General features: G+C 42.6%; 2 protein-coding genes across 2 annotated transcripts in view; one reads left to right on the forward strand and one right to left on the reverse strand.

Moving 5' to 3' along the window:
- LOC136399231 (zinc finger protein 432-like) overlaps positions 1-21,314 on the forward strand; it is a 191,094-nt gene that overhangs the window by 7,938 nt on the left and 161,842 nt on the right.
- LOC136399286 (ubiquitin-conjugating enzyme E2 C-like) lies at positions 5,331-5,870 on the reverse strand. The gene is made up of 2 exons (XM_066374340.1): positions 5,742-5,870; positions 5,331-5,654 (listed from the first exon to the last, which is right to left on the reverse strand). The coding sequence occupies exons 1-2, from the start codon at positions 5,868-5,870 to the stop codon at positions 5,331-5,333; spliced, it is 453 nt and encodes a 150-aa protein (XP_066230437.1).

Raw genomic sequence — 21,314 nt, forward strand, 5'->3', positions numbered from 1 at the left:
TGATGATTGATGCTTCTGATCTCTCTCCATTCCTGTCTGTCTGTTCCTATCTATCCCTCTCTCTGAGGTTAGGGCAGAGGTGGCTGGTCCTCCTGAACCTGTCCCAACTCCCGAAGTTATTTTGAGGGTTACCAAGAGAGGGGTGAGCTGCACTGCCCTTCTGTGCTGGAGTTGCTGAGTCACTGGAATGGGGAGAGACTGGTTGTTGAGGACTACATCACCATTGGGAGAGAGGAATGTTAAAGCACAGGCTCCTGCCCAGGTAGTAGGAAGGCCAAGGTAGCGTCCTCCCTGCAGAACAACAACATTCCCTGTTGTGTCAGGCAGGGAGGGAGATGAATTGAGAAGAGATGAGTGTAAGGTATTTTTTTCCCCGCCGAGAAGGAAGGAAAAGGGCCCGATCCGCAAATTGTGGAATAATAAACGGCTTTATTGAGTACAGAATGCATATCCCACCCGGCAAGGTTCCCTGGCCCCGAGGAAAGAAAGATGGAGGAGAGATGGAGGTCAGGGAAGTTGCAAAGATTAAACCATATGAGATATTTAAAGGGTCCCTCTAGGGAAGTGGAGCTACTATGACGTGAAATTTCACTGGCTGGCAGACAAACACTTCTTTCCAAATGGTTCCTGGGAAGCTTCCTTTGGCCTGCTTGATTGTGGGCAGTCCTAGCCAAAGTGGGCGGGTCTGAGTTCTCCACATGACCATCCCCCATTATATACCGACCTTACAGTGAGAAAGAGGATAGGGAGGTGTGCTCCATTCTTGGGGTTCTGCTGTGCAGACTGATAATGTAGACACTATTCCTGCTCCAATAAGGGGAGAGATGGGTAGTTGCTTGTTGGGTGCAGTGAAAGTAAGGGGGACAGCAGGGTGGGAGGTGATCCAGGGGAGAGAGAGAAGGAGAGATAAGAGGAATTAAAAGAAGGGGCTTGTAATGTAGGAAAGGAGGGAAACCGGACTGGAAGGAGTAAGTAGCTGTTTATCTCAGGAGGGACCTGGTGTCTATTTGCTGAGAGGAAAGTGTGGTTGTTAACTGTCGAGTGACAGTGATCTTGCATGTTGTGTTGGCAGAGGCCACCTGGAGTGTTTCTGATGTTTTGGTGAAGCATCAGGGGGCTTGACTTACCCTGTGCTCTCCATATGGAGCACTTTCAGGATTTTCTTTATAGGTTTATCATACATTTAATTGGTCTTAATCTATTTTTAAAGATTTTGTTTATTTATTTTTAGAGACAGAAAGAGAGAGAAGGCAGGGAAGAGTGGGCAGCATCAACTCCCATATGTGTTTTGACCAGGCAAGCCCAGGGTTTCAAACCAGAGACCTCAGCATACTAGGTTGATGCTTTGTCCACTGCGCTGCCACAAATGAGGCATCATTTTCAATTTTTATACTTTATTTAATTGTGCCTAATTTTTTCTGTATCAACTAATCATATATCATACATTTTTTAATTTTTTTTTTTTTAATTTTTTTTTTTTTTTTCCATTTTTCTGAAGCTAGAAACAGGGAGAGACAGTCAGACAGACTCCCGCATGCGCCCGACCGGGATCCACCCGGTACGCCCACCAGGGGCAACGCTCTGCCCACCAGGGGGCGATGCTCTGCCCATCCTGGGCGTCGCCATGTTGCGACCAGAGCCACTCTAGCGCCTGGGGCAGAGGCCACAGAGCCATCCCCAGCGCCCGGGCCATCTTTGCTCCAATGGAGCCTTGGCTGCGGGAGGGGAAGAGAGAGACAGAGAGGGAAAGCGCGGCGGAGGGGTGGAGAAGCAAATGCGCGCTTCTCCTGTGTGCCCTGGCCGGGAATCGAACCCGGGTCCTCCGCACGCTAGGCCGACGCTCTACCGCTGAGCCAACCGGCCAGGGCCCTATACATTTTTTTATGTCAGGCTTTTTTTTGCTTAATTTGAATGTGGTAGGTGATTTTTTTTTTTTATGTGTGTGTGTAATAAATGTCAGGTCAATTTATTCTATGATGCTTACACAGTAAATATTTTTGGAGTTTCAAGCCATGGAAGATTTCTTCCATATGCTTCACAAAGGAAGGTGTTTTTTGGCCTGACCAGGCAGTGGTGCAATGGCTGGATCATCTACCTGAGCCTGAGGACTCGGGTTTGAAACCCTGATTGCTGGCTTAGCACAGGGTCATCGGCTTGAGGGTGAGATCATAGACATGAGCCCAATGTTCCTGACTTCAACCCAGTGGTCGCTGAATTGAAGCCGACGGTTACTAGCTTGATGAAGGCGTCTCTGGCTCAGTTGAATCTCCCTAGTCGAGACACATACGAGAATGATATCAATGAACAACTAAAGTGCCGCAGCTAAGAGTTCATGCTTCTCATCTCTCTTCCTTCCTGTCTTTTTTTTCTTTTTACAGGGATAAAGAGAGAGTCAGAGAGAGGGACATATAGGGCCAGACAGACAGGAACGGAGAGAGATGAGAAGCATCAATTATCAGATTTTCGTTGCGACACCTTAGTTGTTCCTTGTTAGCTTTCTCATATGTGCCTTGACTGCAGGCCTTCAGCAGATGGAGTAACTTCTTGCTCAAGCCAGCGACCCTGGGTCCAAGCTGGTGAGCTTTTTTGCTCAAGCCAGATGAGTCCGTGCTCAAGCTGGTGACCTTGGGGTCTCGAACCTGGGTCCTCCGCATCCCAGTCCGATGTTCCATCCACTGCGCTACCGCCTGGTCAGCCTTTTCCTTCCTGTCTTTTTGTCCATTTGTCTCTCTGTCATTTCACTTAAAAAAAAGTGTTTTTTGTTTTACTATCCTTTAGAAATGTTAAAAGAGCTAAGGTGGTATTTTTCCCGTAGCATGCCGTAGTCTGAGTGCATGGCAGTTGTTCCTACCGATAACTGAACTTGTGTTGTTTGCAGTCCAGATGGTTAGGATCCAGCTGCCATGAAAACCTTGTACTTCTGTTTCAGCAGTGCATTCTTTTGTGTGTGTTTCAGGGAGTTGCATGGGGAAAAATACATAGTTTAGACCTTTTCTTCAGAGTGAAAGTGCTGTATCTTAGTGTGTTTATAACTTCAGTCCGAACAGATGATACAGAAATGTTTTCCATAGTAAATGTACCCTTTACATTTCCTCCAGCCTACATATTATTAGTGTATAGCAGAGGTAGTCAACCTTTTTATACCTACCACCCACTTTTGTACCTGTTAGTAGTAAAATTTTCAAACCGCCCACAGGTTCCACAGTAATGATGATTTATAAAGTAGGGAAGTATCTTTACTTTATAAAATTTATAAAGCAGAGTTACAGCAAGTTATAGCATATAATAATAACTTACCAAGTACTTCATATCGGATTTTCGCTAAGTTTGGCAGAATAAATCTTTATAAAACAACTTACTATAGTTAAATCCATCTTTTTATTTATACTTTGGTTGCTTCCTACCGCACACCATGAAAGCTGGAATGCCCACTAGTGGGCGGTAGTGACCAGGTTGACTACCACTGGTGTACAGTGTGGTTTATGTGCCTGTTAAAATCTCTTCATATCTTATCACTTTGAGAAATTTTCTCATGTCTTTTTTATTTATTTATATTTATTTATTTTCTGATTTCGGAGTGAGAGGACAGGAGAGAGCGAGAGATAGAAACATTATTCTGTTCCTGTGTGAGCCCTGATGAGGGATCGAACTGCCAACCCTGAGCATCGAGATGACCCTGACCAACCTGGCTATCTGTCCAGGGCCCAATTCTTTCTTATTTTTATTTTTAAACTTTTATTCATTGATTCACAAGAGAAAAAAGGTGAGAAAGTAGAGAGAGTGAGAAACATCAATTTGTTGCTTCTCTCATCCCTGCATTCACACTGGTTGATTCCTTTATGTGCTGCAACTGGAAATCAAACCTGAAATTTTTCCCTGGCCTGTTTACTCAGCTGTGAAATGTTGGCCCTACGACCCGGGTTTGATTACCCGACAGGGCACAGAGGAGGAGCAATGCCCGTCCTGTACTCCACCACTCTCCCTCTCGCTTCGCTCTTTCTCTCACCTTCTACAGCCATGACTCCATTGGAGCGAGTTGGTTCCAGATACTCGCAATGGCTCTATGGCCTCCACCTCACGCTGTAAAAATTGCTGAGCGATAGAGCAATGACCCAGATGAACAGAGCAAGGCCCCCTAGTGAGGTTGCCAGGTGGATCCCTGTTGGGTCACATACAGATGTCTGTTCCTACCTCCCCTCCTGTCACTGAATGAAAAACAAACTAGCCTGCAACCTTGGCATATCAGGACAGTGCTACAACCTATTGAGGTACTTGGCCCTGTGTTTCAGTATCTGAAAGTATTATGTACTGCTCCATTAGAGCCGTCTGCCAAAATGATGTTTCTGTGTCTGAGACAGGGTTCCATCTTCTTGTCCACCCCTCTAGCATGGATGTCTTATTGTCCCAAAACCATTTTAATCCCCTTACCTGCAGAACTTCCTGTGCCATCACATGCTGTCTCTGCGTGAGTCTGTGCACAGGCATGTTTTACGCTGCTTTGGCTGGTCTGTCTATTGTACTGTCTGAATTATAGTGACTTGAAGCTCTCATTAACCGATAGAGAAATTCTTTCAAATTTTAAGAATGAAAATAGATAACAGTTTAGGATTTTCATTGGCATTTCACTGGGTCTATATATACATTTTGGAGACATGACATATTTATTTACTTATTTATTTATTTAGACAGAGTGCAGAAGATAGAGAAGCATCAACTTGTTTCACTTAGTTGTACACCCAGTGATTGCTTCTCATATGTTACCTGTTTCTCCTGGGGCTCTTCTGGTGACCTAATGATGAAGCTAGTACTTCCAGGACTGAACCGGCGACAGGACTGCTCCAGGGAGTCACTCTATCCACTGAACCACCAGCCAGGGTGTAGACATGACATCTTTACAATGCTTTCATTTAGGAATAATGTTCACAGTCAAGCTTTCCATTTATGTCAGTCTGTTAACATTTCCCTCCAGCCCTTCCTGGCTAGCTCGGTGAGTTAGAGACCAACTGGAAGCACAGAGGTTGCTGGATCAATCTCCGGTTGGGACACATACAGGAACAGATCGATGTTCCTGTCTTTCTCTTTCTGTTTCTCTCTGCTAAAATCCATAAATAACAATTTAAAATATCTTCTTTCCTTATTTCTTTTTTTTAAAACCCAAAATATATTCATTTAATATAGTCACCACAGAATCTCAACCAGAGACTTAATTAAAAAACAAAACAAATATATATCACAGCTGAAGATACAGAGTCCTATACAGAAATCAAGGCAAGGTCAGACCATCTAAGGAAAAAATAAAAAGCCCAAGGACAGAGACAGGACAGCCCAGGTCAGGGATCTTGGCTGGAGACCTGTTTTGCGTAGGTTTCTTGCAGGTACTTCTTAAAGTCTGCGGGGCTTTTCCAGAGCTGGACAGCATGTGTGTTCAGTGAGCTGTCAGGGTTGGGTTCTCCTAGCAGGCTCTGGATTGAGAGCACAATGGTCCTCACGTCATATAGGGCAGACCACTTGTCCTTTAGGATATCCAAGCAGAAGTTACCCTGGGTGTCCACATTGGGGTGGGAGCAGGGTGTGAGAAACTTCACTGTGGGTGCGCAGTATGGGTAGCCCCTGGGGAACGCTAGAAAGAGCTTATACCTCAAGTCTTCATATACTGTGCCAGCTGCTCCATGGATGGTGCCCACCTATTTGAAAAGGTTGTCTGATTCTGGGAAGGCAGAAATTCCTTTGTCTCCAGACATCATGAGGGTCATCACTTCCTGCTGTGACCTCTTGCCCAGGGGGCCCTGGGCAGCTCCCCCACTGGGCTGGGCTCCTTTATGAGCTGCAGCAACACTGGCAGTGGCTGGGTTGCGGTTCTGTGAGGCCATCCGAGCAGTGCTGACAGGAACACAGACTCTGAGAGCACGATTATAACTGTGCGTATTTTTGTTTTTTACTAAAAAATGATTTTAAAATTATTTTTTGTGATAGAGACAGAAAGTGGGCAAGATAGGGACAGACTGGATGGGAGAGAGATGAGAAGCATCAATTCGTTGTTGTGGCACCTTAGTTTCTCAGTGATTGCTTTCTCATATGTGCCTTGACCAGGGGGCTACAGCAGAGTGAGTGACCCCTTGCTCAAGCCAGTGACCTCAGTCTCAAGCTGGTGAGCCTTGCTCAAACCAGATGACCTTGCACTCAAACTGGCAACCTTGGGGTTTTGAATTTGGGTCCTCTGTGTCCCAGTCTGACGCTATATGCACTGCGCCACTGCCTGGTCAGGCTGATTTTAAAATTTTCTAAATTTTATTTATTGAGAGCATTGGCCAAGAATGTGGAAGTCCCAGGTTTGATTCCAGGCCAGGCACACAGGACAAGCATGCATCTGCTTCTGCACCCTCTCCCTTCTCCTCTCTCTTGTTCTCTCTCTTCCTCTCCCACAGCCAATGCTCCATTGGAAAAAAGTGGGCCCAGTTGTTGAGGATGGCTCCATGGCCTCCGTCTCGGGTGCTAGAATGGTTCTGGTTGCAATGAACCAATGCTCCAGGTGGGCAGAGCATCACCCCTTAGTGCAGGGGTCCCCAAACTGCGGCCCCCTGAGGCCATTTATCTGGCCCCCGCCGCACTTCCGGAAGGGGCACCTCTTTCATTGGTGGTCAGTGAGAGGAGCATAGTTCTCATTGAAATACTGGTCAGTTTGTTGATTTAAATTTACTTGTTCTTTATTTTAAATATTGGATTTGTTCCTGTTTTGTTTTTTTACTTTAAAATAAGATAAGTGCAGTGTGCATAGGGATTTGTTCGTAGTTTTTTTTATAGTCCGGCCCTTCAATGGTTTGAGGGACAGTGAACTGGCCCCCTGTGCAAAAAGTTTGGGGACCTTAGTGGGAATGCCGAGTGAATCCCGGTTGGGTGCATGCGGGAGTCTGTCCCTTTGCCTCCCCACTTCTCAGAGGAAAAAAAATTTTTTTCCTATTAATAGTGATAGCAAGGGAAATAGAGATAAAACAAACATACATTATTTTGTTGTTCCACTTATTTATGCATTCTTTGGTTGCTTGTACATGCTCTGACCAAGAAAGAAACCCGCAAACTTGTCTTCTCTGCATGGTGCTCTAGCCAACTTAGCTAACTGGCCAGGGCTTGGATGAGTATTTCAAATTTTTTTCCAGCCTAACCTGACTATAGCACAGTGCATAGAGTGTCAGTCTGGGACGCAGAGGATCCAGATTTGAGACCCCGATGGTGCCAGGTTGACCTCGGGCTCATCTGGTTTGAGCCCAAGGTTGCTGGCTTGAGAAAACGGTTACTTGGTCTGCTGTAGCCCCCCAGTCAAGACACATGTGAGAAAGCAATCAACGACCAACTAAGGTGTCACACAAAGAATTGATGCTTCTCATCTCTCTCCCTTCCTGTCTGTCCCTCTCCCTGACACTCTTGTCTCTGTGACAAAAGATATTTCCATTGATTTGAGAGACAGAGGAAGGGAAAGATAGAGCAGAAGAGAGAGAAGTATTTCGTCATTGTTCCACTTAGTTCCATTTTAGTTGTACACTCATTGCTAGCTTCTCTTATATACCCTCAGTGATGGAATAATGCTATATCCGCATAGCCACCTGACCAGGCCTTAACGTAATTTTAAATTATATTTTCTTTTCTGTAATCATGAGAATTGTGTACTTCAACACAACTGTTAGTTTTCATCTTTAATTTTCTGCTCTGAGAACTCTGGCTAATTTGGGTTCAGGAAGATTGTTTCTCGTATGCTTTTATAAGTTTTATACTTTCTCATATTATACTTAAAACTGTGATCTATTCTGACTTAATTTTTCTTTATGACTAGAGTTAAGGGTCTTAATTTATTTCCTTGCCACTAGGTATACAATGATCCCAGCATCTTCTGATGAAAGACTTATCCCATTGGTTTATCCTGGGGCTTTGGTGAAAAAGTAATTGATGGTAATATATTTGGATTCTCAATTCTGGTGGTGCCTTTCTCATTGCTGCAGAGAAATGGAGCCCCACTTTACTGGCTTTGCCCTCAGTGGCTTTCTTCAAGATCTGGTACCAGTGACAACTTTAGATCGTCTAGGCCGCTCTTCCTCTCTGGTGGGTGATGACCAGCCTCACTCAGTACCCATTTCTCCAAGTCTTTTTCTGGTCTTAAAAATATTATGAAAACTTTTGCAAGCAGTTCCAGGTTGGTGTTCCTTTACAAGATGTATGACCTCTTCACTGTAGAGTATCATTCTCTGCTGTTACACCAATTCTAATCTCTTGACCATTTCAAAAATTTTAAAAGAACTCACTTTTTAAAAATACAAACTTTAAAAAAACTGCTGTGTCCATGTGCTATTTCTGCTGAACCACCGAACAAAACTTAGCTTGCTTCTTCGGTTTCCTCTGGAAGCTACAATCTCTGAAAATACCCTCGCTTTCCACTCCAGATATAATGCCCCAAAAAAGGATAATCTGAGGACCTTCCCACCTTTCAGCCAACCCAGGGTACAGGCTGCAACTTTGTTGCTTTTCTTACATAGGGCTTTAGGTTTCCCTACATGGCGGTCCCCAATGAGGCTTTGGGGAGCGAGGGAGCGCTGACGTATCACCTTCGAAGGGAGTATGGGAAATCGCCTGTGTTACTTCTAACACTTTAGATCCTCGTCGGCCACCGTAACAGGGTTATATCTCTTGATGCTTTCAGGCGCCAAATCAGTTTGCGGAAGTATAAAGTTTATATTCCTAGCAGGCTGAAGAAAATTAGGTTAGTGTGCTCTTGTCCTTTGAAGTTTTCCGAATTGTTTTCGTTGATGGGAGGTTTGTCTCTCACATCACACAGTAGAAGTGGTGCAGTGGGGACCCCTGGAATTATGGTGGTTGGAGGAGTCGTGTGGAAGTAGTTCCAAGGTATTTCTGAGGAAGCAGGTGACTGCCTGTGGTTTGGGTGCTGTTGGGCAAATAAGCTTTACAAATGTTTTTTTTTTAATTTATTTATTAAATTTAATGCAGTGACATTGATAAATCAGGGTACATATGTTGAAAGAAAACATCTCTAGATTATTTTGACATGTGATTGTGCTGTGTACCCCTCCCCCAAAGTTAAATTGACTTCTGTCACCTTCTATCTGGTTTTCTTGTGCCCCTCCCCTCCCCGAACCCCTCTCTCCTTCGCCCCCTCCCCTTTCCCCCCACCCCCCATCCCTGTTGCCATCACATTCTTGTTCATGTCTCTGAGTCTCATTTTTATGTCCCTTCTGTGTATGGATTCATATAGTTCTTAGTTTTTTTCTGATTTACTTATTTCACTCCGTATAATGTTATCAAGGTCCATCCATGTTATTGTAAATGATCCGATGTCATCATTTCTTATGGCTGAGTAGTATTCTATAGTATATATGTACCAAAGCTTTTTAATCCACTCATCCTCTGATGGACACTTGGGCTGTTTCCAGATCTTTGCTATTGTGAACAATGCTGCCACAAACATGGGGGTGCATTTCTCCTTTTGGAGCCATTCTATGGTGTCCTTGGGGTATATTCCTAAAAGTGGGATAGCTGGGTCAAAAGGCAGTTCGATTTTCAGTTTTTTGAGGAATCTCCATACTGTTTTCCACAGTGGCTGTACCAGTCTGCATTCCCACCAGCACTGCAGGAGGGTTCCCTTTTCTCCACATCCTTGCCAGCACTTATTCTGTGTTGTTTTGTTGATGAGCGCCATTCTGGCTGGTGTGAGGTGATATCTCATTGTGGTTTTAATTTGCATTTCTCTAATGATTAGTGATGTTGAGCATTTTTTCATATGCCTATTGGTCATCTGTTTGTCCTCTTTGGAGAAGTGTCTGTTCATCTCTTTTGCCCATTTTTGGATTGGATTGTTTGTCTTCCTGGTGTTGAGATTTACAAGTTCTTTATAAATTTTGGTTATTAACCTCTTATCAGACATATTGTCAAATATGTTCTCCCATTGTGTAGTTTGTCTTTTTATTCTGTTCTTGTTGTCTTTAGCTGTGCAAAAGCTTTTTAGTTTGATATAGTCCCATTTGTTTATCCTCTCTTTTATTTCACTTCCCTGTGGAGATAAATCAGCAAATATATTGCTCCGAGAGATGTCGGAGAGCTTACTGCCTATGTTTTCTTCTAAGATGCTTATGGTTTCACGGCCTACATTTAAGTCTTTTATCCATTTTGAGTTTATTTTTGTGAGTGGTGTAAGCTGGTGATCTAGTTTCATTTTTTTGCAGGTAGCTGTCCAATTTTCCCAACACCATTTGTTAAAGAGTCTGTCTTTACTCCATTGTATTTCCTTACCTCCTTTGTCAAATATCAGTTGTTTATAGAACTTTGGGTTTATTTCTGGGTTCTCTGTTCTGTTCCATTGATCTATATGCCTGTTCTTATGCCAGTACCAGGCTGTTTTGAGTACAATGGCCTTGTAGTATAACTTGATATCAGGAAGTGTGATACCTCCCACTTTATTCTTCTTTTTTAAGATTGCTGAGGCTATTCGTGTTCTCTTTTGGTTCCATATAAATTTTTGGAATATGTGTTCTATATCTTTGAAGTATGTCATTGGTATTTTAATTGGTATTGCATTGAATTTATAGATTGCTTTCGGTAAAATAGACATTTTAATGATGTTTATTCTTCCTAACCATGAGCATGATGGTATATGCTTCCACTTGTTTGTATCTTCCTTGATTTCTTTTATCAATGTTTTGTAATTTTCCGAGTACAAGTCTTTAGTCTCCTTGGTTAAGTTTACTCCTAGGTACTTTATTTTTTTGGTTGTAATTGTGAAGGGGATTGTTTCCTTAACTTCTCTTTCTGACTGTTCATTGTTGGTGTATAAAAATGCCTCTGATTTCTGAGTATTGATTTTATATCCTGCCACTTTGCTGAATTCATTTATCAGGTCCAGTAGCTTTTTGACTGAGACTTTAGGATTTTCTATAAACAATATCATATCATCTGCAAATAATTGCCGGGGTCCAGCCCCCGGGGGGAATGCAGAGGTCCCACAGGAAGAGACGGTGTCGGCACGAATCGAGTGAGAGAACCGAATTCTTTTCTTTCTCTTTATTCTCTCGTTAGCATTTACTGCCAGGCATCTCTGCCAAATGCTGGCCTAGCTTTTTTTTTATGCACACACACTAAGTTACAATCACATGGTATTTTTTTTTCGCTATGGTTACATATTTCCAGATAACAGTTAATTCATATCTATAAGCTACAAATCAGGTGGTAAGTTATTCAAAGTACAGTTATACAATAACTTGAATAGCAATAACAATATTGGTACAAACTTCTAAAAGATTAGTACTAATTAATAACTCTACCTTACTGTTGTTGTGAGTCAAGGGCGCAGAGAGAGATAGCAGACGAAATTATCAAGGACTAGCAAAGGACCACCGCTTGCTCAGGCAAATGGTCCTGAGTTCATGCAGTGTCCTAATTTTTCTCACAAGACTTCAAAAGTTTTGCTTATTAAGAAATTGGCCTAGCCCTGGCCGGTTGGCTCAGCGGTAGAGCGTCGGCCTGGCGTGCGGGGGACCCGGGTTCGATTCCCGGCCAGGGCACATAGGAGAAGCGCCCATTTGCTTCTCCACCCCCCCCTCCTTCCTCTCTGTCTCTCTCTTCCCCTCCCGCAGCCGAGGCTCCATTGGAGCAAAGATGGCCCGGGCGCTGGGGATGGCTCCTTGGCCTCTGCCCCAGGCACTAGAGTGGCTCTGGTCGCGATAGAGCGATGCCCCGGAGGGGAAGAGCATCGCCCCCTGGTGGGCAGAGCGTCACCCCCTGGTGGGCGTGCTGGGTGGATCCCGGTCGGGCGCATGCGGGAGTCTGTCTGACTGTCTCTCCCCGTGTCCAGCTTCAGAAAAATACAAAAAAAAGAAAAGAAATTTGCCTAACATCAAGAGTAACTTTTGCTTAAAGATATATAGAGTGCACCTGCAAGATAGCTTAGTAGCAACATAATATCAGAAGGCATTAATTGCTATTGCTGCTATGGATTCCACCACATTCCTCTCCTTATTCTTGGAAAATACAAAAATCTCATGAGAATGTTTTACTGAGAATAGCCCAACAACTGCCTTCTGTCACAAAACAAGTCTTTTAACAAAACATTCTTTACTTGCCAGCTGCGCTTCCATCCAAGGCCACACAACGGGCCACTCCACTCCACCTTACCTAAGATTCTAATGTCTAGTTAAACTTTATTCATTTACTATATTCATACACTAGTTAAGTTCTAACTTTACTCTTTCTAACATGATTAATAAGAAGAAATTCTCCTACGAACTTAACCCTTTATGACGGATATCATGGCCAGCCCCTTAAGTTTATGAGCCCAGTTCAAGGGGCTTACAGGCTTTTCTGTGGAACTTACACCTTCTGTCTCATTTCCAAAGAAATTACTATGAATCTACAGGGAAAGCACGGTACTATTATCCCTGTGCCATAAATAATAGCACACACCCAGAAAAGGGGGGACATAAGGCCAGATTAATTCAAAAGGTCAAAGGGGGAAGTATCGTTGTGCCTTTCCTTTGCGGTGACTTTGTCAACCCGCAGCCATTGGTCTTCACTGCGGTGATTCTATCAACCAGCAGTCATTGGTCTTCTTTTGCTGTGACTTTGTCAATTAGCAGTTGTGGATCTTCTCCTGCTGTGACCTAGTTAGCCAGCAGTCATTGATCGGCTCCCGACAAATCATAATAGTTTTACTTCTTCTTTTCCAACTTGAATGCCTTTTATTTCTTCTTCTTGTCTGATTGCTGTGGCTAGGACTTCCAGGACTATGTTAAATAAGAGTGGTGAAAGGGGGCACCCCTGCCTTGTTTCTGATCTTAAGGGGATTGCTTTTAATTTTTGCCCATTGAGTATGATGTTGGCTGTGGGTTTGTCATAGATGGCTTTTATCATGTTGAGGTATGTTCCCTGTATTCCCACTTTGCTGAGAGTTTTGATCATGAATGGGTGCTGGATTTTATCAAATGCTTTTTCTACATCTATTGAAATTATCATATGGTTTTTCTCCTTCTTTTTGTTTATGTGATGAATCACATTGATTGATTTATGAATATTGTACTATCCTTGCCTCCCCAGAATAAATCCCACTTGATCATGGTGTATGATTTTTTCCATATATTGTTGGATCCGGTTTGCTAATATGTATATATATTTTTTGTATTTTTCTGAAGCTGGAAATGGGGAGAGACAGTCAGACAGACTCCCGCATGCGCCTGACCGGGATCCACCCGGCACGCCCACCAGGGGCAACGCTCTGCCCACCAGGGGGCAATGCTCTGCCCCTCCGGGGCGTCGCTCTGCCGCGACCAGAGCCACTCCAGCGCCTGGGGCAGAGGCCAAGGAGCCATCCCCAGCGCCCGGGCCATCCCTGCTCCAATGGAGCCTTGGCTGCGGGAGGGGAAGAGAGAGACAGAGAGGAAGGAGGGGGTGGGGGTGGAGAAGCAAATGGGCCCTTCTCCTATGAGCCCTGGCCGGGAATCAAACCCGGGTCCCCCGCACTCCAGGCCGACGCTCTACCGCTGAACCAACCGGCCAGGGCCCCGGTTTGCTAATATTTTGTTGAGGATTTTAGCATCTATATTCATTAGAGATATTGGCCTATAATTTTCTTTCTTTGTGTTGTCTTTGCCTGCTTTTGGAATCAGAATTATGCTCGCCTCATAAAACGAGCTTGGAAGTCTTCCTTCCTCTTGAATTTTTTGAAATAGTTTGAGAAGGATAGGAGTTAGTTCTTCTTTGAATATTTGGTAGAATTCGGTTGTGAAGCCATCAGGCCCCGGACTTTCCTTTGTTGGGAGTTTTTTGATAACTGCTTCGATCTCATTTGTTGTAATCGATCTGTTTAGGTTTTCTGGTTCTTCCAGATTGATTTTTGGAAGATTGTATGTTTCACGGAATTTGTCCATTTCATCTAGGTTGTCTACTTTTTTGGCATACAGTTCTTCATAGTATTTTCTTGCAATATTTTGTATTTCTGTTGTGTCAGTTGTTATTTCTCCTCTCTCATTTCTAATTTTATTTATTTGAGTCCTCTCTCTCTTTTTCTTGGTGAGTCTAGTTAAAGGTTCATCAATCTTGTTTACCTTTTCAAAGAACCAGCTCCTAGTTTCGTTGATCCTCTGTATTGTTTCTTTAGCCTCTATGTCATTTATTTCTGCTCTGATCTTTATTATTTCCTTCCTTCTACTACATTTGGGCTTTACTTGCTGTTTTTTTTTCTAATTCTTTTAGATGCAGGGTTAAGTTGTTTATTTGAGCTTTTTCTAGCTTCTTAAAGTGTGCCTGTAGTGCTATGAACTTCCCTCTCAGTACTGCTTTTGCTCTGTCCCATAAATTTTGTGTTGTTGTATGCTCATTGTCATTCGTTTCTAGGAATTTTTTTATTTCTTCTTTGATCTCATTCTTAATCCTTTCATTATTTAACAACCTGCTATTTAGTTTCCATGTGTTTGAGAATTTTTGAGCTTTTCTGTTGTGGTTCATTTCTTGTTTCATGCCACTGTGATCGGAGAAAGTGCTTGATATGATTTCAGGCTTCTTAAATTCGTTGAGAGCACTTTTGTGCCCTAACATGTGGTCTATCCTTGAGAATGTACCATGAGCACTTGAAAAGAATGTATATTCTGCTGCTTTAGGGTTAAAGGTTCTGAAGATATCTTTTAAATCGAGTTGATCTAGTGTTTCCAGTACGTCTGCTGTTTCTTTGTTCATTTTCTTTCTTGAGGATCTATCTAGTGATGTTAGTGGGGTATTGAAATCCCCTACTATTATAGTATTGCTGTTGATCTCGCTCTTTAAATCCATCAAAATCTGCTTTATATATTTGGGTGCTCCTATATTAGGTGCATAGATATTTATAATAGTTATATCTTCCCATTGGATTGCTTTCCTTATCATTATGTAGTGGCCTTCTTTATCTCTTACTATATCCTTTGTTTTAAAGTCCAATTTGTCTGATATAAGTATTGCTACCCCAGATTTTTTTTAATTTCCATTTGCATGAAATGTTTTTTTCCATCCTTTTACCTTCAAGCTATGTGTATCTTTTGTTCTAAGGTGTGTGTCTTGTAGACAGCACATGTATGGGTCCTGTTTTCTTATCAACGCAGCTACCCTATGTCTTTTGATTGGATCATTTAATCCATTTACGTTTAAGGTTATTATTGATATGTAGTTGTTTATTGCCATTTTCTTCTTTAAAGGTGTATTCCTTTTTTTGCTATATTCTTTTCCCACTTTGATCTGTTTACAACAGACCCCTTAACATTTCCTGCAGCATTGGTTTGATTGTAATGAATTCCTTGAGTTGTTTTTTGTCTGGGAAGCTTTTTATTTCTCCTTCAATTTTAAACGATAGCCTTGCTGGATAAAGTAGTCTTGGTTGTAGGTTCTTGTTCTGCATTACTTTGAATATTTCTTGCCATTCCCTTCTGGCCTCAAGTGTTTCTGTTGAGAAGTTGGAAGTCATCCTTATGGGGGCTCCTTTGTAGGTGATAACTTTTTTTCTCTTGCAGCTTTTAATATTTTCTCTTTATCGCTTAGCTTTGGTATTTTAATTATGATGTGTCTTGGTGTAGGTTTCTTTGGGTTTCTCTTTAATGGAGTCCTTTGTGCTTCTTGGACTTGTGAGAGTTTCTCTTGCATTAATTTAGGGAAGTTTTCAGCTATGATATGATTGAACAAAGTCTCTATTCCTTGTTCTTTTTCTTCTTCTTCAGGAACCCCTATGATGTGGATGTTATTTCTCTTCATGTCACAGAGCTCTCTAAGGGTTTCCTCTGACTTTTTGAGTCTCTTTTCTTTTTTCTTCTCTGCTTTCATGCCTTTATTCCAGTTGTCCTCCAACTCGCTGATTCGATCCTCAGCTCTATCTATCCTGTTTTTAATTCCTTCCATTGTGGTCTTTATTTCTGATACTGTATTTGTCATCTCTGACTGATTCTTTTTTATACTTGCTATTTCTTTATTTAGGTGTTCATAATGACCATCCATTGTTGTTCTAAGATCCGTAAGCATCCTTACAATCATTATTTTGAACTCCGCATCTGGAAGTTTGATTATTTCCATATCACTCCGTTCATCTCCTGAAGGTGTCGTTTCTGGTTTCATTTGGATTGCACTTCTTTATCTTCTCATTGTCTGTTTTTGGGTTTTTTATTTGTAGAGTTGGTTGAGTCTAGGCTTGGTGTTGTCTGCCTCCAGTTTTCAGTTATTTCTAGGTCTTGGGTTGGTATCAGCTGTTATCTGTAATCCACTTTTGGATTTGGGCAGCTTTGAAGTCTTGATTTGTTTGTTTTCTTAACAGGTGATAGTCTTTTTACTGATCTCAGCAGGGGGCTTCCTTGAAACTGTATCCAGGAATGCTGTGGGTGTAACCTGAGACTCTGAAGGCCTCTTTAGCCAATTAATCTCTCTAGGGGCAGGGTGTTTTCTCAGCTTCAGTAGGGGGAGGTGTATCTCAGATCTCCATGAAGACCTGAGTTACTGCCCCTCCTCTCCACTTCTTGTTTTCAGCTGTGTCTTGTTGCGCTGATTGGAGCTGGATAGATATCCGGAGATCTCTGATCCGGAAGCAATTCAGCTCTGTTTTGTGAAAGGTTCAGTCCCTCCCCCAGCTATGGCTGCCTCCAGCACAGATGAGTCAGCTTTTTTAGGTCGTCTCCTTCATTCCTTAGCCCCTCACAGTCTGTCCCTCTCTCTTTCCTATCCGCTTGGGAGATAAGCTGGTCTTTTCAACACACCTCGCTCTCTGGTCGCCAGGCAAGTGGCTGTGAGCAGTAGTTTCTGCTCTTTTCCTTTGTGTGAGATCCCCTCTGGGCTCTCAGCCTCACCCCCCACCCCCTCCGTTCCTGTAAGCAGGGGAGATTCAGGCGCTCCCTACCAGGTTTGTTGTGGCTTCTTCTTTGCTCCTTGGTTTTTGAGAGCTGTTCTTGTAGTTCAGAGTTGGTTTTTCATGCTGATTTTTCCTAAATTGATTTGTATTCCAGTTTGGTGGTGAGAGCTGGGCATCTGTGCGTCCGCCTACTCTGCTGCCATCTTTTCCTCAAGAGACTACAAGTGTTTTTTAAGTTTGCTTGGTTATATTTTGCCTTGGCCTGGGCAGCACCTGTGTGTACTTGGTGGAAGGTTGTGGTGTTTACCCTCAGGGTACCAGGTTGTAATTTGCAGAATCTGTTTCTGCTTCGGAGGGCCCATTGTATGGCTAATGTTTGCTGGACGTTTCTCTCCCACCCCCATCCCCCATCCCCCATTAGTGTCATGTTTATGATCCCATGCTCAAGGCAGTGACCTCAAGGTTTGGAACCTGGGTTTTCAGCCTCCCAGTTTGATGCCCTATCCACTGCGTGACTGCTTGTTCAGGCATATTTTTTAAGATTTTATTTATTTACTTTAGAGATAGGTGAGGGGGGGGGAGTGAGAGGGGAGAGGAATGGAGAGAGAGAGGGAGGGAGGGAGAGGAGAAAGTCGGGGGAAGGAGCGGGAAGCATCACCTTGTAGTTGCACCTTACATGTGTCATGACTGGGCAAGGTTGGGGCTTCAAACCAGAGCCCTGAGCATTCCACGTTGAAGCCCTATCCACAGCGCCACCACAGGTCAGGAATGATGAGGTTTATAAGAAATTTATTGATGCATTTGGGAACAGGTGGGCTGAGTCCAAAATGGCGTCAGCCTCGAGAGCCTGGGGATTTAAGCTTTTATAGGCGTAGTGAGCAAGGCTAGCGAGATTAATTTTGGTGGAGACTTTTGGGGCAGGGGATCACTTAATCAAAATTTGCCCCAGTGGCGATATAGGTGTGGGTGGTGAGGGGAGGTGGAAAATCAGTCAGTTTTTCTCAGGTGGAGAGGTAAGGAACCGCCCTGGTGCCAGATCTCTTGAACCAGGCTAGTAGAGGATTTTTTGGTCAGGGGCCTTAGACCCCAACCTAACAGGTGTAGAGGTACTTTTTGAAGGTAGAGAAAGAAACTAAGTTGTTCTAGAGCTAGTTATTTCTGAATTGTTAGGAAGATTTCTGTAAGGTGCAGAGGTTTTGTGCAGGTAGAAGAAACAAAAAAAATAGAAGGACTGAGGAAGTAAACAGTTAAAAAAGGGACTGCTCTAAGACCCCAGATAAGCAGGAAGCAGTTAGCAAAGATTGAGATGAGCATCTCGATACACCTCAAGAGAAAAAAGAGGCTGGAATGTTAAGACACATCTCACCTTCTACTGCTAAAAGCTTGTACATTCTTTCAGGACAAAAATCTGCTTCCTCTTATATTATTCTTCAGTAGTTCATGGTGCTGCTGTTTTTCAGAAAGTCACTGACCGGGATGTGCTGATCTGAGCACACTAGATGCACCAACCCTCCTGTCAGCAGATGCCCAGGGCGGCAGCCCCTAGTGCCTGTAGCTAACACTCCCTCCAGTCCCTCTCAGTTGAAGCTACGCTATCCACTGTGCCATCGCCTGGTCAGGCTTAAAAAGCCACTTTTACCTCTTTCTGTGGAGAGCCTGCGGTGCCTTTACGTCTCAGTCTGTGCAGGCGTCTGCTCATCGGCTTTGTATTTAGTTCCTGTGGCTTATTTGTCTATAGTACTATTATTGTACTGTTATAATTAAATAATTTTAAGTCTCTTAATTGATAGAGAATGTCTTTGCATTTTGTTATTAAAGCTGTCTATAGCTGTTTGTCTAGGATTTTGAATGGAATTTTATTCTAAATTGCACTGATTGATTTTTTTAGAGGGAGAGCAGGAAACAGAATAATTTGTTGATTAACTTATTTATGCATTCATTGGTTGCTTCTCACATGTGCCCTGACCGGTGATCGAACCTGCAATGTTAGCATATGGGGAAAACACTCTTAACCAACTGAGCTACTGAACCAGGGCTCAGATGAGTTTTTAAAGTTCTATATTCCACATCTGTAAGCATAAAAATAAAGACAGCTGTTAGTTTTCTTCCTGATGGTAGAGATTATGCATAGTGTGGCACTTTATAAATCCTTGTGAGAAACAGTGTCTTTACACTCTTCTACGGCAATACAGGGATCTCAAGGCACTTCAGCTTCATTTGCCACGTTCCAATGTATTTACATTTTTGTGGACCTTTATTTTATGTGTTTCGAACCTTAAATGCTATGATACTTACTTATGAGACAGACAGTGCTAACCTGGTGGGGTGAGTGACACCTTGGATGGGACTATTCATCTAATATGTTAAGGTTGCCGGTTTGATCCTTGCTCAAGGCACAATTGGAGTCAACTAATGAATGTATAAATGGGTTGAACAATAAATCCATGGTCCTCTCTCTCTCCACTACGGTATCTCTCTCTTTCTCTCTATCTCTTTCTCTCTTATTCTCAAATCAAAAACTTAATGCTGGACCACTGCTGTATCAGTGATCAAACCAGCCATGGCTTTAGGACCATAATTTGTATATATTATTTACATAGAAATTCTACAGCTTACTGATATTTAGTAAGTTTACAGTTGTGACATCATCAGAAATCAGTTTTTAAAAATTGTTATGACTTCATACATAATGGAATTGGATAGTGGTATTGTTATGTTTTGCAGACCATTTGTGTAATTTAAGTACAATTCTTTATTAGATACATAATGTGAAAATATTTTCTCACAATCTCTGTCTCTAGTCTTCACTTTCTTAAATGGTGATGCGTCTCTGTCCCTTCCTTTCTGTCTGTCCCTGTCTTTCTGATTGTCTCCCTTTCCTTCACTGAAATAAAAAAAAAAGGAAATGAATTTAGTTACATGGGTGGATGTACTTCTTTCTCACTATATAAGTGAAAATGTGCTTACTGAATGCATTTTCTCTGTTAAATAAGTAATTCCTGATTATAACTTTAGTTATCTTTCTTACTTTGCAGTTTACACTTTTTCTTATCTCAAGCAGTGACTGCACTCTTCAATACGCAATAGGAAAGTGGGTTTGTCGTGGACATCTGTGTCCTTCCTGATGCCTCCTCATATTACTCACCTGCCACAGTGTCTGCGGTTACCAGTTTTTAGAAGGTAGAATCATAAAATATGATTCATCTAAAATTACTAATTTAGTGCCATAAAAATATTTATATATTCTTTTTAATTTTTAAAAGTTTAGAGAGATAAAGACAGAAACATGAACTGATTTTTGTATGTACCTTGTCTGGGATCGAACTGGCAACCTTTTTGTACCAGAAGGCGGTCTAACCAACCGAGCTATCCTGACCAGTGGTATAGTATTGTTTAAAGACAAAAAAAGTATATTTAATATGGTTTATTTCTGCTATTAATTTCTTTTTTGTGTGAAACAGAGACAGAGAGAAGGAAAGATAGAAGAGACAGGAAGAGAGAGAGATGAGAAGCATCAATTCTTTGTTGTGGCACCTTAGTTGTTCATTGACTGCTTTCTTATATGTGCCTTCACTGTGGGGCTACATCAGAGGGAGTGACCCCTTGCTCAATCATGCAACTTTGGTCTAAAGCCATCGAATAGAAACTTCAATCTAGTGACCTATGGGAACAAGTTAGAAACCATGGTGTCATATCTATGAATCCACATGCAACCCAACGACCCTGTGCTGAAGCTACTAACCTTGGAGTTTCAAACTTGGGTTCTCTGTGTCCTAGTCCGACACTATCCACTGAGCCATGGCCTGGTCTGGTGTCCTTAGTTCTTCATATACATTGTTTTCCTAAGATTCCTGTCTCTCCTTCTCACTATTAGTTATATACAGTGTGTCCGTAAAGTCATGGTGCACTTTTGACCGGTCACAGGAAAGCAAAAAAAGACGACAGAAATGTGAAATCTGCACCAAAGTAAAGGAAAACTCCCAGTTTCATACCTATTCAGTGCAGTTCTATGTGGGCTCACGCAAAGATTTTTTAGGGCTCCTTAGGTAGCTAGCCCGTATAGCCTCTACAGACGGGTCACTGACTGATGGCCTACCAGAACGGGGTTTCTCCACCAAACTGCCGGTTTCCTTCAACTGCTTTTCCCACTGAGTAATGTTATTCTTATGTGGTGGCGCTTTGTTATAAACGCGCCGATATTCACGTTGCACTTTATTTATGGATTTGAATTTAGCGAGCCACAGAACACACTGAACTTTCCTGTGTATGGTCCACATCTCGACTGGCATGGCCGTGGTCACCACTGTATACATGGTGCTACGTCATCATCTGTGCATGCGCACATGCTGCCACATCATCCTACAGAAACTGGGACGGGTTTTCTTTTATTTGGTACAGATTTTACATTTCTGTCGTCTTTTGTTGCTTTCCTTTAACCAGTCAAAAGTGCACCATGACTTTACAGACACAC

The sequence above is a fragment of the Saccopteryx leptura genome, chromosome 3 (assembly GCF_036850995.1).
Source record: "Saccopteryx leptura isolate mSacLep1 chromosome 3, mSacLep1_pri_phased_curated, whole genome shotgun sequence".
In the NCBI taxonomy this organism is placed as follows: domain Eukaryota; kingdom Metazoa; phylum Chordata; class Mammalia; order Chiroptera; family Emballonuridae; genus Saccopteryx; species Saccopteryx leptura.